Below are 12,488 nucleotides of genomic sequence, written 5' to 3'. Positions count from 1 at the left end.
TTTTGGCCTGAGTAGTGTCCATTAATGCTCCACAAGCAGCTGGACGAATGCACAGCCCTGGCCTGCATAAGAGATGCATTAACATCTCTTAACTTTTCTTCTCATCAATGCTACTCCAGGGCATAGAGAAGATAGGTGGAAATGTAAATGCCCTGGGGAAAAAGTAGTGTTCACAGCACACGTGGGCCTGTGATGGTAGATGTGCAGAAGGAAATGTTCAGCTTGACAGAAGTTTGTGCAGAGTAATACAGACAAGTTTGGGCATCATATTTACAGTCTGTCAGTCTGCCAGGCTTGGCATTATCTCAGGACAGCATACAGTAATGGGGGAGAACTGAACCAGAAGACTATTCTGCATGAATTCAGAAAAGCAGGAGTAAACTCTCTTCCAGTGAAAACAAACCTTGGAGAAGTCCTACACAGTCTCCACAGCTAAAAACAATTTTTGCTCTCAGAAGGATACTGGGCAGAAAGTCAATTTATTTCTGATAAAAGTTGGATACAAAATCAAGGTTTTTAATAGTCTTCAATTAAGATAGCCAAGACTCTCACAATGGAAATGGATTGCAGAAACTCACATCATACTGCAGAATATACAGGCAAGATGTTTTTAAGGCAAGAAAATAAAATGGATAAAACACGAAAGTGTTTGCAATTGCTCTAAGACTTGACAGTTGGATTCTTTTTCTAAAGAAGGGAGGAAGGTCCCTGATAAGAGAATATTTCTTCATCGGCATATAAGACATGCATACACACGTAGTCAGAGGCAGACTAAGAAAAGACCCAGATACAAAATCTGGCAAAACATCTGGAATCTGCCAAGCAAAGGAAGTCACCCAGACTTGAATAAATCTTGAAGAGTGCAGACTGCTCTGATACAGCAGTCATGAGCGTATATAAAAAACACTCTTCAGAAATCAAGACAGCTTGCACATGGATCTGCAAGACCAAACATCAGTACACAACAGTACACGAGCCACAGCCATATCCAGAGCACAAAAGAACATGTGAGTCACAGTTCTCAACGAGCTTTCAAGAAAGGCCTGACAAGTTTAATGATGGCAACACCAACTCTGTTAATCCTGCAGAAGTATGGACAGAACGGCTACAGACTGGGACTTGGCTGCCAACTGCAGGATGCTTACTGATTTTGTTGGTGATTTGCAAATCAGTGAATGCTGGGAATGTTGTTCACACTACAGTGGTAACAAAATAAATCAAAGGCGAGACCCCAGTAAAGAACTATATGAATTAGGTGTATGGACGTTTAGCTGGAAACAAGGTGATTTTGTGAGCCTGGGTGAAGAAGGAAAATCTTACTGAAGATCTTGAAGTCTGAACAAGGCAGAACAGACATTGCACAAAAAGTGAATGAAACAACTAGAGAAGACTTAAGGGCACCTTTCAGGAAATTAGGAAGCTCCCAAAAAGTGCAGAGCAGAGCAGAAGAGATACAATTGCCTCAAGACAGGCCTCCAGAAAAGCTCCTTTGGGAACAGGGGGAAGAGGAACCAACATGGCTGTTGAACATCTGTCTGGTTGCTGCAGTGAGAAAACACAAAGAACTCCTGGAAAGACAGAAATTCCCTGAACACATGCTGATACAACAGAAATCATAGTATGGCTCAGGGAATCATCATTTTTAAATTTAAATTTTAAATGTGCTTTTGCACGTTTTATTAATCTATAGAATGTGCAGCATTTAAAAAAGGAAATATCCTAGCTAGAAAGAACTACAGATGTAATTAGTGGCACATTGCTCACATTTCATCGTAAAACAGATGTGTGCATTATTTTAATCACAATGACTAATATAACATATGTCTTTTATATATAACGTTTTCTGTGAGTCAGTACTTTAAGTATGTTTTAGTTTTATTTACTTCCCTAAGTTCAGTGTCGGAGAAGGCAAGTATAGTTTTTACATGCTAACTGTTCAAAAAATCAGAAAAAGTCTCTGTGCATTATTGGAAACCTGTGTTTTGATGGTACGCATTTGCAACTGCTAAAGAGGAATGCTATGATCTCTGGCTTCACTCAAATTACTTCTTCTTAACGATAATATTTCCTTATCCTGAGGATAGGCCACAAACAATTATGGAACATTCTGGAGCCTGCACTGTGTGCTGTGACTTTAAAAAAAAAATAGTATCATGCTTCCCTTTTTCCCCTACAATCTCTTTCTTTAGAGTGATGTTCAAACACATTCCTTTTTGAAAGCCACTTGTGTGTGCCATGGCCCATATTATGGTTATTTGTATTGGTCATTTTACACTGCAGCTAACTTTTCACTTAAATCATTAACTGCTTTTGCACCAACAGTCAGAGAGGAGTCTCTTCAAAATACAAATAAATCAGACCATGGAATCATGGCAGATATTCAATAAGCTACTAACAAATTTCATGAGTCAACCAGGCAGAATTCAGGTGCTTTCACTTACCTGCCCTCTTTAATACTAGAAGTTCTGCAGGTTCAGACACGACTTTGTATATAAGATCAGCATGTTGTGTGTTGTGAATCTCAGTGAAGGAGCCAAATCCTGCCTCTCTCTGGTTGTGTCTGCATGGCCACGCAGGCACACACACGCTTTTAAATGTACTCCCACAAACTTATAGAATGCTACAGAGAGGTATTGGCTATATTTACCAAGCAATCCTTATCCTAACCAAGGAAATACTAATTTGGAGAGCCTGAAGTATTTTAACAAAAAAAAATGATGCATGTATATAGTCATTATAAGTTTCACCCTCTGACACTCTTCTATTTTCTCCTGTCAGATCCACAAAATAAAAAAGATTATGAAGTACAGTCATGGACCATTTTATCAAGTACGTTGTAAATCACTATGGTGGCAAATCAGCAAATGGCACTCTTCTGTCCCCAAACTCTCAAAATGTCAGCAAATGCCTTCATCCTGCTGTGAAAACTACCAGTCAACAGAGATGTAAGGCTCTGGATAACTACTGGCCTATGTGCATGAGCTCAAATGTATCAGCTCTTCGGCTGCTCTCAGCACTGCTGTGTAACATTTACTGGCATTTACCCAAAGTTTCATATCTGACCTTTTAATAATTCCACATTTTAAGTTCAGACTGACATATTGCTTGACACTGCACTCAGCCATTGCTTATGGTACCTTCCTTCAGCAATTTCCATCACAACACTCCACTTCTACTATTAATAACTTTGACAGACTGTAACTATCAGAACAAAAATATTCTATGCATGGCCTCTCCAACAGGAGTTGTTTTCTTTTCTGTCTGAGCAAATATTAGGCATCTGTTTGAAAACCAAGAGCTTTGCCAAAATCTGACTTAAAATCAACACAAGAAACTTCTAATCTCTTCATAGGTGGGGAAAAAAAAAAATCAATTGTCACACTTCCAGGGAATAATCTCGAGTTCAGAAGTGTCTTAACCAAGTAGTAGAGAATCATTCATACAGGTTTTCTATCACTTAGAGAGTGCAGAGGAAAGCCTCCTTTTGTATTTGCACAGAGGAATTCTGCAGATGCTTGCTTTCGATTCTGCCCACGTCCCTGTTGCCCTGCACAGACATTGTTTCACGTAGCCATGGAGCCAGCAAACCAGGAGAACACAGCCAAAAGAGAGCTAGCTTCATCACATTACAATCACTGTGTTGGCTCAGACAAGATGTCCCCTCTTCCCCCAGGCATTGTCAGTATTTGAGTAACTTTCTACAGCCTACTGCTGAGGCAGTTCTCTATGCTGCAGAAGGTACATGAGGATCTTTCGTTGTTTTGTCATATGAGGAGAAGAAAGCAAGGAAAAGCGATTGGGTTCTTTTTTATTTTCAATATGTACTCCAAATTTCAAAGTTTATGAAAGATTATTTTTGAGACTGAAAAAATGCAAGCTAGTTTTATGACGTGGCAACCCTATATCTTATCCAAGTGGCCACAACATTACTAAGAAAAATATGTTTGGTTAAGGGATTTATCCAAGCAAACGGTATGTTCAGTATGCAAAATGTGGCTTCTCTCATGTTCTCTGCAAAGAATCATTTAACAAATAGCACCTAAATTTATGTACTTTGAAAAAGGAAAGATAAAGAAATTATTTTCCTCCTTATTTTTACCTTTAAAGGAAAGATGGTGAAGAACACGATATTCAGCAACTAATAGCTATGTGAAGGAGATGCCTTACTACAGCATTTTATTTTTATCTTAAAAGCAGATACTATACACCCCCGTCTACAACATACAAAAGACTATACCTTAAAACATTCAATATTTGAAGGGCATAAAAGTCAATTGTTTTGTTTATTCAAAGCTGTGCCAAAAATTCTTCAAAGCAATCACTGTAGAAACACAAGCAAGGTAATTTTTTCAGCAGTTCATGTGCCTTCTGAATAGCTGGATGGGATTCCTTCAGTATTTCACTGCTCAATGGAAAACATAACCACGTGCCTCCTCTGTAATTCCTCCTGAAGCTCAGAAGCCCAAATTTGGCCACTACTCAACTGCAGACAGCATGCAAAATTTGTATGGTCTTGAGCTATCCCTGATAAAGATCTTTACTGAGAGATTTCTTTAAGAGACAGTATGGTTTTTCTTCTGATTTAAAGTACAGAGAATTTGTTTTGAAGTTAGCAGCTGCCAAAGTGTAGCAACATCATTCCTGATGAGAGAGCAAAAGGCAAGCACATCTTCCAGGGACATTCCTGAGGTTAGAGAAGGATTCCCTGCTTTTCTGACAACAAACCATGCTGTGGGTACGTGTGTGGGTACTTTGCTTCCAGGCTGGAATGTTTTAAAAAATGCAAAACAGAAATACATGATTTATTATCCAAATCTAATAAAAGCAGAAACACAGGAGAGTCTAGGAGGAGATGGTAGAAAATGGAGATAAGGAGCAAGGTGCTATCTGTGTCTGAATGGGGAAAGGTACCTTGTTATTCCTTGGGATGTGAAGAGCTGAAGTGCCTTTTCTATTGTATGTTCAAGGATTCAGTATTATAAGGGAGAAAACATATAGAGAAAGTGAGATGATATCAAAGAAGAAGAGGCTAATAAAGCTCTCTAGATCTCATTTAGTTCAACATCCTTCTGAAGAGCTGCTTGGCCAACCTTAAACTATTTCTGACAGATGTTTGCATAATCTACATCTAAAATCTCCCATAAGAAGGGGGCCCCTACGCTCGTGGTTAGAAAACATTTTCTGCTATCTAATGTTCCTTCCTGCAATTTAGATCCATATTTTCTCATTTTACTGTCAGTGGACGTGAAGGGTTGTTTACTCCCTCTTATTGCAAGAGCCCCAAAATACCCAAAGATTTATTATACCTCCCAGTCTCCACTGAGAAATCCATCTCTGCAGCATTTCCTCACAGGCCATGTTCACTAGAGCTGTGATCTTCCTTGAATAATGCATTTTTTTTTTCTAGCTGTGAGCTTCAGGTCTTTCCAAAACTGAGGTAGCAGTTTCTAAAGTCACAGTGGTTGGTTCCATTTGTTAGAGTATGAGTTTCACAGCCAATTTTCCAGACTTCTTGGAAGAGGCAGATTCTCAACGTATCATAGGTTTTTAGGTAGGAAGAATAGTAACTAAAACATAGGGAAAAAAGTGTGGTATCAGTTAGAAGCAATACTTGAGCCATTTAGGTTTTTATCTCATCTACCTCTTCATTATTCACCTTATGTAAAACCAGCATTCCACAGTCATTCATTTCCCTTCTGGACACCAACTCCAACTTCCATCCTCTGCAAGTGGAGGGATAAGGACAGATCAGAAATGCCAGGAGCAGGCCAAGGGAGCACTTATTGTGGTATTTCTGGCCTGAGCAGCAGCTATCAGGCTACAGAACTGATGTGGAGACCTTTATTCTTAAGATTCATCCTGGTTAAATTTAATAATATGGCAAATTTGTTGCAGAGGATGTGGAATGTTTGGATAATGGATAATAAATCCAGATATAACCAGACAAATGCTAGACATGAACACTGTATGTTCTGATATGAGTTCACTGCTTTTGTTGGTGTGATTTGCCATGCAAGCTGTGTAGCACCAGTTGAGAGCAGTGGCTGTTTGAGAGTCTCCATGTGGGCTCAGTGCCTCTTCTAAGATCTATTTTAATCTCAGAAAGCTTTCCCTCCACAAGCATTGTGCTTTACTGCTACCAAGGCCACATCCAGCATGACCCTGGTCAGGGAGGAGGAGTACACTGGCACACCTTATCTTTCTTGATGTTGACACAACATCTTGCCAAGAAAGTAAGTGCTGCAAATCATTTGAAGCTGGGAAAGTCTCCTGTGTGTCTGTTCTGACCATGCTACTCTTCTCCAAGCATTTGCTGACAGCCAGAGTCAGAAAGAGGGCACTGAGCTGGGTGGATCACTGCTCTGTACTGTGAGAGCCCTTCTTACCCCCTTCCATGTGATAAAGAGGTCACAAGACATCTCTCAGAGTAAAGATCCAATGTTGCTAGCACAGGTGTGCAGAAGGCACAGAGCAAATCCCACGAGGCAGCAGATATCACCGACATACCAGGTCACACTCCACCAGACTCAGTCATGTCACTTACTGGAGAGGCAGATGAACCAAAACTCTCACCATGCAGCTCTGGAGTCTGCATCTCTTGAAGCCAGGCAAACTGGGATGAGCAGGCTCCCAGTGGGCAGCTTGGAGAAAAGCAGGAAGAATGTTTTAGCTGGGACACGTGCCTAATGAGTGCGTAGCCAAAACCTATTAATGTACTGAAGAGGCTCTGAAATCTATCTTAGCATGACATGTGCTCACCTACTGCCAGAAACAAGGACAGCTAACATCTGCATTTTCATATATTTAGAGTACAGAGATGGAACTGCAATAGATTTTCTTAGGGAGCCTTAATGACACTGCTGTCTACTGCTATATGAAGCCAAGATTATGCCTTTGCACATGATGATGCATAGTAAGACACAATAAGACTAAATCAGATTTCAGCAACTTGCTTACCTGTGAAGAAGTAGAAAATACAGAGGCTGTCTCATATGACGGAAGCTCTTAGCACTTGTGAAACATCCACAAATCTCATTTTTGCAGGTTTAGCAGTGCCCTTCAAATTGTTATGATCAAACTTAAAACAAGACCTGAAAAACCCATAATAAATATCCTCTCTTCTTATGCAAACCCAAATGCAATCAATCATAAAAGTAGTAGCAGAAGCAAGTTTCCCAGACTCAATAATGTGCTCTCATTTAAAGACAGATAAAATGGAAAAATCATAAAATCATAGAATTGGTGTGGGTTGGAAGGGACCTTTAAGATCATCTAGTTCCAACCACCCAGGTTGGAACTTTGGTCTCCCAACAGACCAGGTTGATCAAAGCTCGTTCACCCTGGCCTTGAATGCTTGGCTGGATGGGGCTTTGAGTAACTTGTTGCAGCATCAGTTCTCCGAATAGGATTTCATTTATCCAGGAAACATCCCACAAAACTATCAGATCCTACCCAGGTACATCAGCAGCATTCATAAATCCAAAAGAGAAGGGGGAAGTTAAAGTCCTTATGCAGTGTCTGTATTGTCCATTAACACCAACAGCTGCGAACCAAAACTGTATTTCCCAAACACCAGCCTACAACGTAGCCAGGGAAAAGTACCAGGGTAGAATTTTTAATCCCAGGCAAAGTTATTCTACAGCTTTGGACTGTTAAAATCTAAAGTTAATTTTGCCCATTAAAGGGATGGGAAAATCTGGATTCAGATCCAAGTTCCCTCCATACTTGGCAACACTGAACAGGTCTGGATTTTCTCCATCTCTAATCACTAAACATTCATTTGTAATTAGGATTCCCTGGGCCATGGACTTACCTGCTGCTAGATTCTTAAGACCTGGCTGTAACTGCCTTCACTGGAAGGTTTGGGCAGTCAGGGAGCATTATGCATGAGGTGTGGGAGGCAGAGAATGGGCATGTTTGCAAAACCTATGGGATGGTAGAAAGCAGGAGGCTGTGGCTACGTCCCCTGACTGTGGCTATGCATGGAGGAGCAACTTGCCCAGCAGAGCTCACCTCAAGCATGAGCCCCCACCAACTCTGCTCCATTGGCAGAGGGCTCTAGGCTCCATGAGAAGAGGAGCCCTGACCTGCATCAGCTGCTCCAGAGTGCTGAGCAGGCACTTTCCTCCTCCCAGCAGGCCTGTCCTGACAGGAAACTGGGTTGCATTGCTGAGGAAGCAGTATCCTGTGGGGCAGAGGCCCTGCTTGCCTGTGTCAGCACATGTCCAGCAGAGCTGGGAAGGTGCATGGGCTGACACAGCCCTGCAGGAATTACACTGCACTCTCCTGAGGCCTCTGAGATCTCTGGTGCACAGATTGTGACCCTATCAGGTCAGCAGCACGGACAATCTGGAGAAAACATTTTATAAAAGCAGAAGAGTAAGTTTTACAATGCAGCATAATGGGTTGAAGGAGTGAAAGACTTTAGCAGTGAAATAATGCAAACCATACAGTTGCAGCCTTTCATCCAAGCTGCCAAAGTATTTACAGTCCCTTCACAGCCCCTTCCAATCCAGTCAGAAGAAGTTCCCAGATCACCCAACTGCAGCTCAGAGCTGGGGCCAACTTGAGACAAAGCATCCCAGAAGTCAGCAGCAAATCTGAGAAGATGGTGGGGGCAATGGTCTGTGTTTCCTCATTATTTGCCAGCATGACTAGTGCTGTCTTGCCCAGAAGTACATCCAAAAACAATGGTAATAGGCTTATTAAGTATGTAAAGTGCTATACTGCCCAACAGATGCATCTGAAATGCAGATCAGTGGCAAGAGAGAGGCTCACAGGTCCTGCTTCCAGCTGACCAAAGCTCACTCTTGGTAAAAGACATACAATGTCAGCATTACCTATGTTTGTTTAAGTCATGACAAGTAGAAAAGAGTTTCAACTTGAACCACTTCTATAACTGCTTTCAGAAATTTAAAAGAAACAGCTCTTTAAGAATAAGGAGCACTTCTCATGCTGTTATATTAACAAAAGTGTTTCAGAGGAGGAGAAACCAACTAAATGCTCTACTCAATACAGAAATACCACAACACACATCCAGAGAATGCAAGCTGCAAAATAGAGGGAACACATTTCAGTGAGCTCGCAGGCACATAAGACTGGAGAAGCCTAGGTGGGCCTCTGACTTCTGCCTATGTTGAACCACAGGCAAACTCATTACAGTAAGTCTTCTCACCCACTGATGCAGCTCATCTCTCAGCTCATTAGGGTTCTTGATGCAATTAGAAGAATCTAGCGCCACTGATAATGGGTGGTTGCAGAATTGAGGCTGATTCTCACAGTGCACTTTTAGGCTACCTAGGCTCAGGTATCCATAGGAGAGCTTAGGTATACCTTGTTGGTGTCTTTACATCAGTATTTTGTATACACCCTTAAAAGATTTGTAGACTGAAGGAATTTATGATGTGGGGTGAAGTATGACAAGCAGAACAATATAAGAAGTGCTAGAAAGCCCATTCAAGCCAGTAGTTTTCTTGCAACAAGGGCATACAGCAAATGCTTTGGTAAAGAGCATGGAAAATCAGTCATCCCTAATTCACCTTTCAGTCAGCATTCCAGGGATGTCCACAACTAGATCTTCCATTAGGACTATCAAAATAAGTAACTGCTGGTGCAGCTTTTTGTGAATTTGCTCACTTCTTTTTGAATTAGTTTCTCTCTTTGATAGGATTTTCCTTTTCTGAGTTAAAGAAGTAGATTTGAACCTACAGTTCCCTCCTTCCACATCTATTAAAGGAAATGTTCAGCCTCATAAAGATCAGATGAAGCATGTGCTGATTTTTCTGTGAGCATAAGAGGAGATGTACTATTCTGCCTCAGGGATTCCTAGGAGAGGGGTGGAGCAACTAAATTCTTATTAATTGCTCTATCCATGCAAGTAGGACTGCCAATATGTTTGTATCATCCACAATTCACACAAGATGAATACTAAAACCAGATATGATCCATCATGGCTGTTGATAGAAGAATTAAGTCCCTATCTCTGGAGATTTGTGGGCTTTCAAATGATAATCATCAAAAGAGACAAAGGGGAATGGCAGGGGGAGGCTGCCAAGTACCAGCATCCCTAACAGAGTTGTACACCTTATGCCATGCAGAAGCCATCACAGAATGAAAGTGCTGATTAGGATAATTAAGGAAGTGGTAATCATGCTCCATCTTCAGCCACAGCACAATGATTTAGCAGTTCAGCTGCTCCCCTGCCCACCAGTGCCATTTCAGTCTCCCCATTAAGAGACACAAAACTCTTAAGTTTACAGCCCCTCAGTACAACTCAAGCCTTCCTCACACAGAAAGCAGCTGGAAAACAGTGTCAAATGTACCAAAACAGCTCCTCCAAATGATGCAGAACAGCAGCCCTCACTTTCTGTCTTCTTTGGGACAAATTCTGGACAGACCTTTCCAGCAAAAACAGTTAACTCCTGCCCTCCAATACCAGTTAAGATGGTGACCAGCAACCTTTAGCAAACATTTTTCTTGTTGATTTCAGGTCTTTACGAGACTACAGTATCACCAAAGCCTCATTCACTGTGAATGCCATCCTCACTGAGGTACAGGATGGATTATTAGACTGCACACAGGCTGAGGCAAGAAAACATCCCTTTCTACCAGAGTTATCACTATATGGCCTGGAACAGAGCTACCAAGCAGCTATAGGTGGTGATAGCTGTGTATAGGAGCCCAGAAACGCATTTGGTCAGCGCCTTTGGAGTATCTTCACAAAGGTATTAGGTTGAATGGTTCCTTATTGCCTAGAACGTTGCACCATTTGGCAAAATAAGCATGGTACTCTTGGAGTGATGCATCTCAAGCTGCTGCATCACCAGAGCACCAGTTGTGATGTCGTAGCGCAGGTGTGCAAACAGCCTCTAGCATCCATCCCCACCCATACCTGTTGAAGGCTATTTCTCATCCCCAGGCTGCCACCAGCAAAGCCCCTGAATTAGGGGTTGGCTGTTAATTGGAACCTCCCGGAAACAACAGTTCTGCTCCAGCAGATTAGTGGGCATGAGGAATGGGAATCAGAGCCTGCAAAATTTCAGACACCTCCAGGAAAGTGGAGGATGCTGTCCCTGTCCCATGACAAGTTCTCTCACTTGTTCACAAAAAAGCTTTCTGTGCATGGAAAGGGGAGCATCCCACTTGCTGTCTGCACAGATCCACGTCCTTTGGGCAGGTTGTGCGTGCTTGGAGGGACTGCCAAGCCTGCAGACAGCGCAGCCCCAACTAATACTCTGCCATCCCAGCGGGCTCGGCATGTAGGAAGGAAAAGGGAAGAAGAAGAGGAAAAGAGGAGGGGAGTTCCGGAGGGGGCCGGACGGTGGGAAGAGCGAACAAGTAGGGAGGGTAGGGAGAAAGCGGAAAAAAAGGAGGAGAAAGGGGAGGAGATGAAAGACAAGGGGAGAAGGAAAGATCGGCCGGGGAGGAGGCGAAAGGCCGGGGAGGAGAGGAGGCAGCCAGCTCGGCGGAGAGGAAAGGGACAGGACACGGCGCCCCGCGGGCCATGCGTCTCCTGGCCACGGCGCTGGCCGCCCTGCTGGCCTCGGCCCCGGCCCCAGGTAAGCGGCAGCGCCAGCAGCCCCTCCCTCCGGCTGCTGCGGGACCCCGGCGCCGCGGGGTCCGGGAAGGGTCTGGGCAGCGCCCGGTCTAGGGGAGCAGGCAGGAGCCCGGCACGGCACGGCGGGCGCCTCGACACAGAGGGAAAGGACGGGACCCGCCGCCCCCGTGCGCTGCTCCCGCATCGCCGCGGCAGCAGCGCCCGCAGCCGTGGGTTCAGAGCGAAACCCCACGCCTGTACAGCAGCTGCTGGAAAAGCTTTCTCCACCGCCTCCTTTGTCAGGCGGGACTGCGTTCGTACAACTGCAAACAAAGTTGAGGCAAAGACGACTAGAACTCCCAGATCTCTTGTTATTGAAAACAACCCTCTGCTCAGGCCTTATGCTTCCAAAATCTAATGTGTCTTGGCTAAGGTTATGTTCTGAAGCTGTAAAATGGACACGATTCTGGATCAGAACTTCAGGGCACAGTGGGGATGAGTAGGGTGAGGAAATCTCTCTCATTCAATAGTGATAAGAGTTGGATTTGGGATTTCTGCCTTGGACAGGAGATGGCAGAGGCAAAAGTTCAGTTCAAGTTCAGTCACTGCAGAAGCACTGCAAGAGAAGGAGCCTCTGACTTGAGAAACTTGCAGATACAGCCATTCAACTGAAAACAGCTGGTTCCTTTTGGTGAACTTTCTAGCCAGCTCCTAATTATTTTCATTTAAACAAAGAGCTTTGCTTCTTCCTGGCTCATCTGCTCTTCTTACTACTTAATAGAAACCAAAATAAAGCAAGCTTTGACAGTAATATCACTTCACAGAACAAATGGTAGGGCAAATAGAAGCCACCCCACCTGACTCTGGTCACGCAAATCCAAGATGAGAAGGCAGCTAACCTGATGGCAGGCCTCTGTAGTCCCCTACATATCAGCAGGGGCTGAGGAAAAAG

General features: G+C 43.3%; 1 protein-coding gene across 1 annotated transcript in view; it reads left to right on the top strand.

Moving 5' to 3' along the window:
- Positions 1-11,340: 11,340 nt before the first annotated feature.
- Positions 11,341-12,488, top strand: part of VSTM4 (V-set and transmembrane domain containing 4) — a 32,370-nt gene continuing 31,222 nt past the window's right edge. The window contains exon 1 of the mRNA XM_048946123.1: positions 11,341-11,558. Within this exon, the coding sequence (XP_048802080.1) occupies positions 11,504-11,558 (55 nt within the window). The 5' untranslated portion in view covers positions 11,341-11,503. The remainder of the gene's footprint in view (positions 11,559-12,488) is intronic.

The sequence above is a fragment of the Lagopus muta genome, chromosome 5 (genome assembly GCF_023343835.1).
Source record: "Lagopus muta isolate bLagMut1 chromosome 5, bLagMut1 primary, whole genome shotgun sequence".
Classification (NCBI taxonomy): domain Eukaryota; kingdom Metazoa; phylum Chordata; class Aves; order Galliformes; family Phasianidae; genus Lagopus; species Lagopus muta.
Note: the sequence above shows the minus strand (reverse complement) of the source record. Positions and strands in the feature narration are given on the sequence as shown.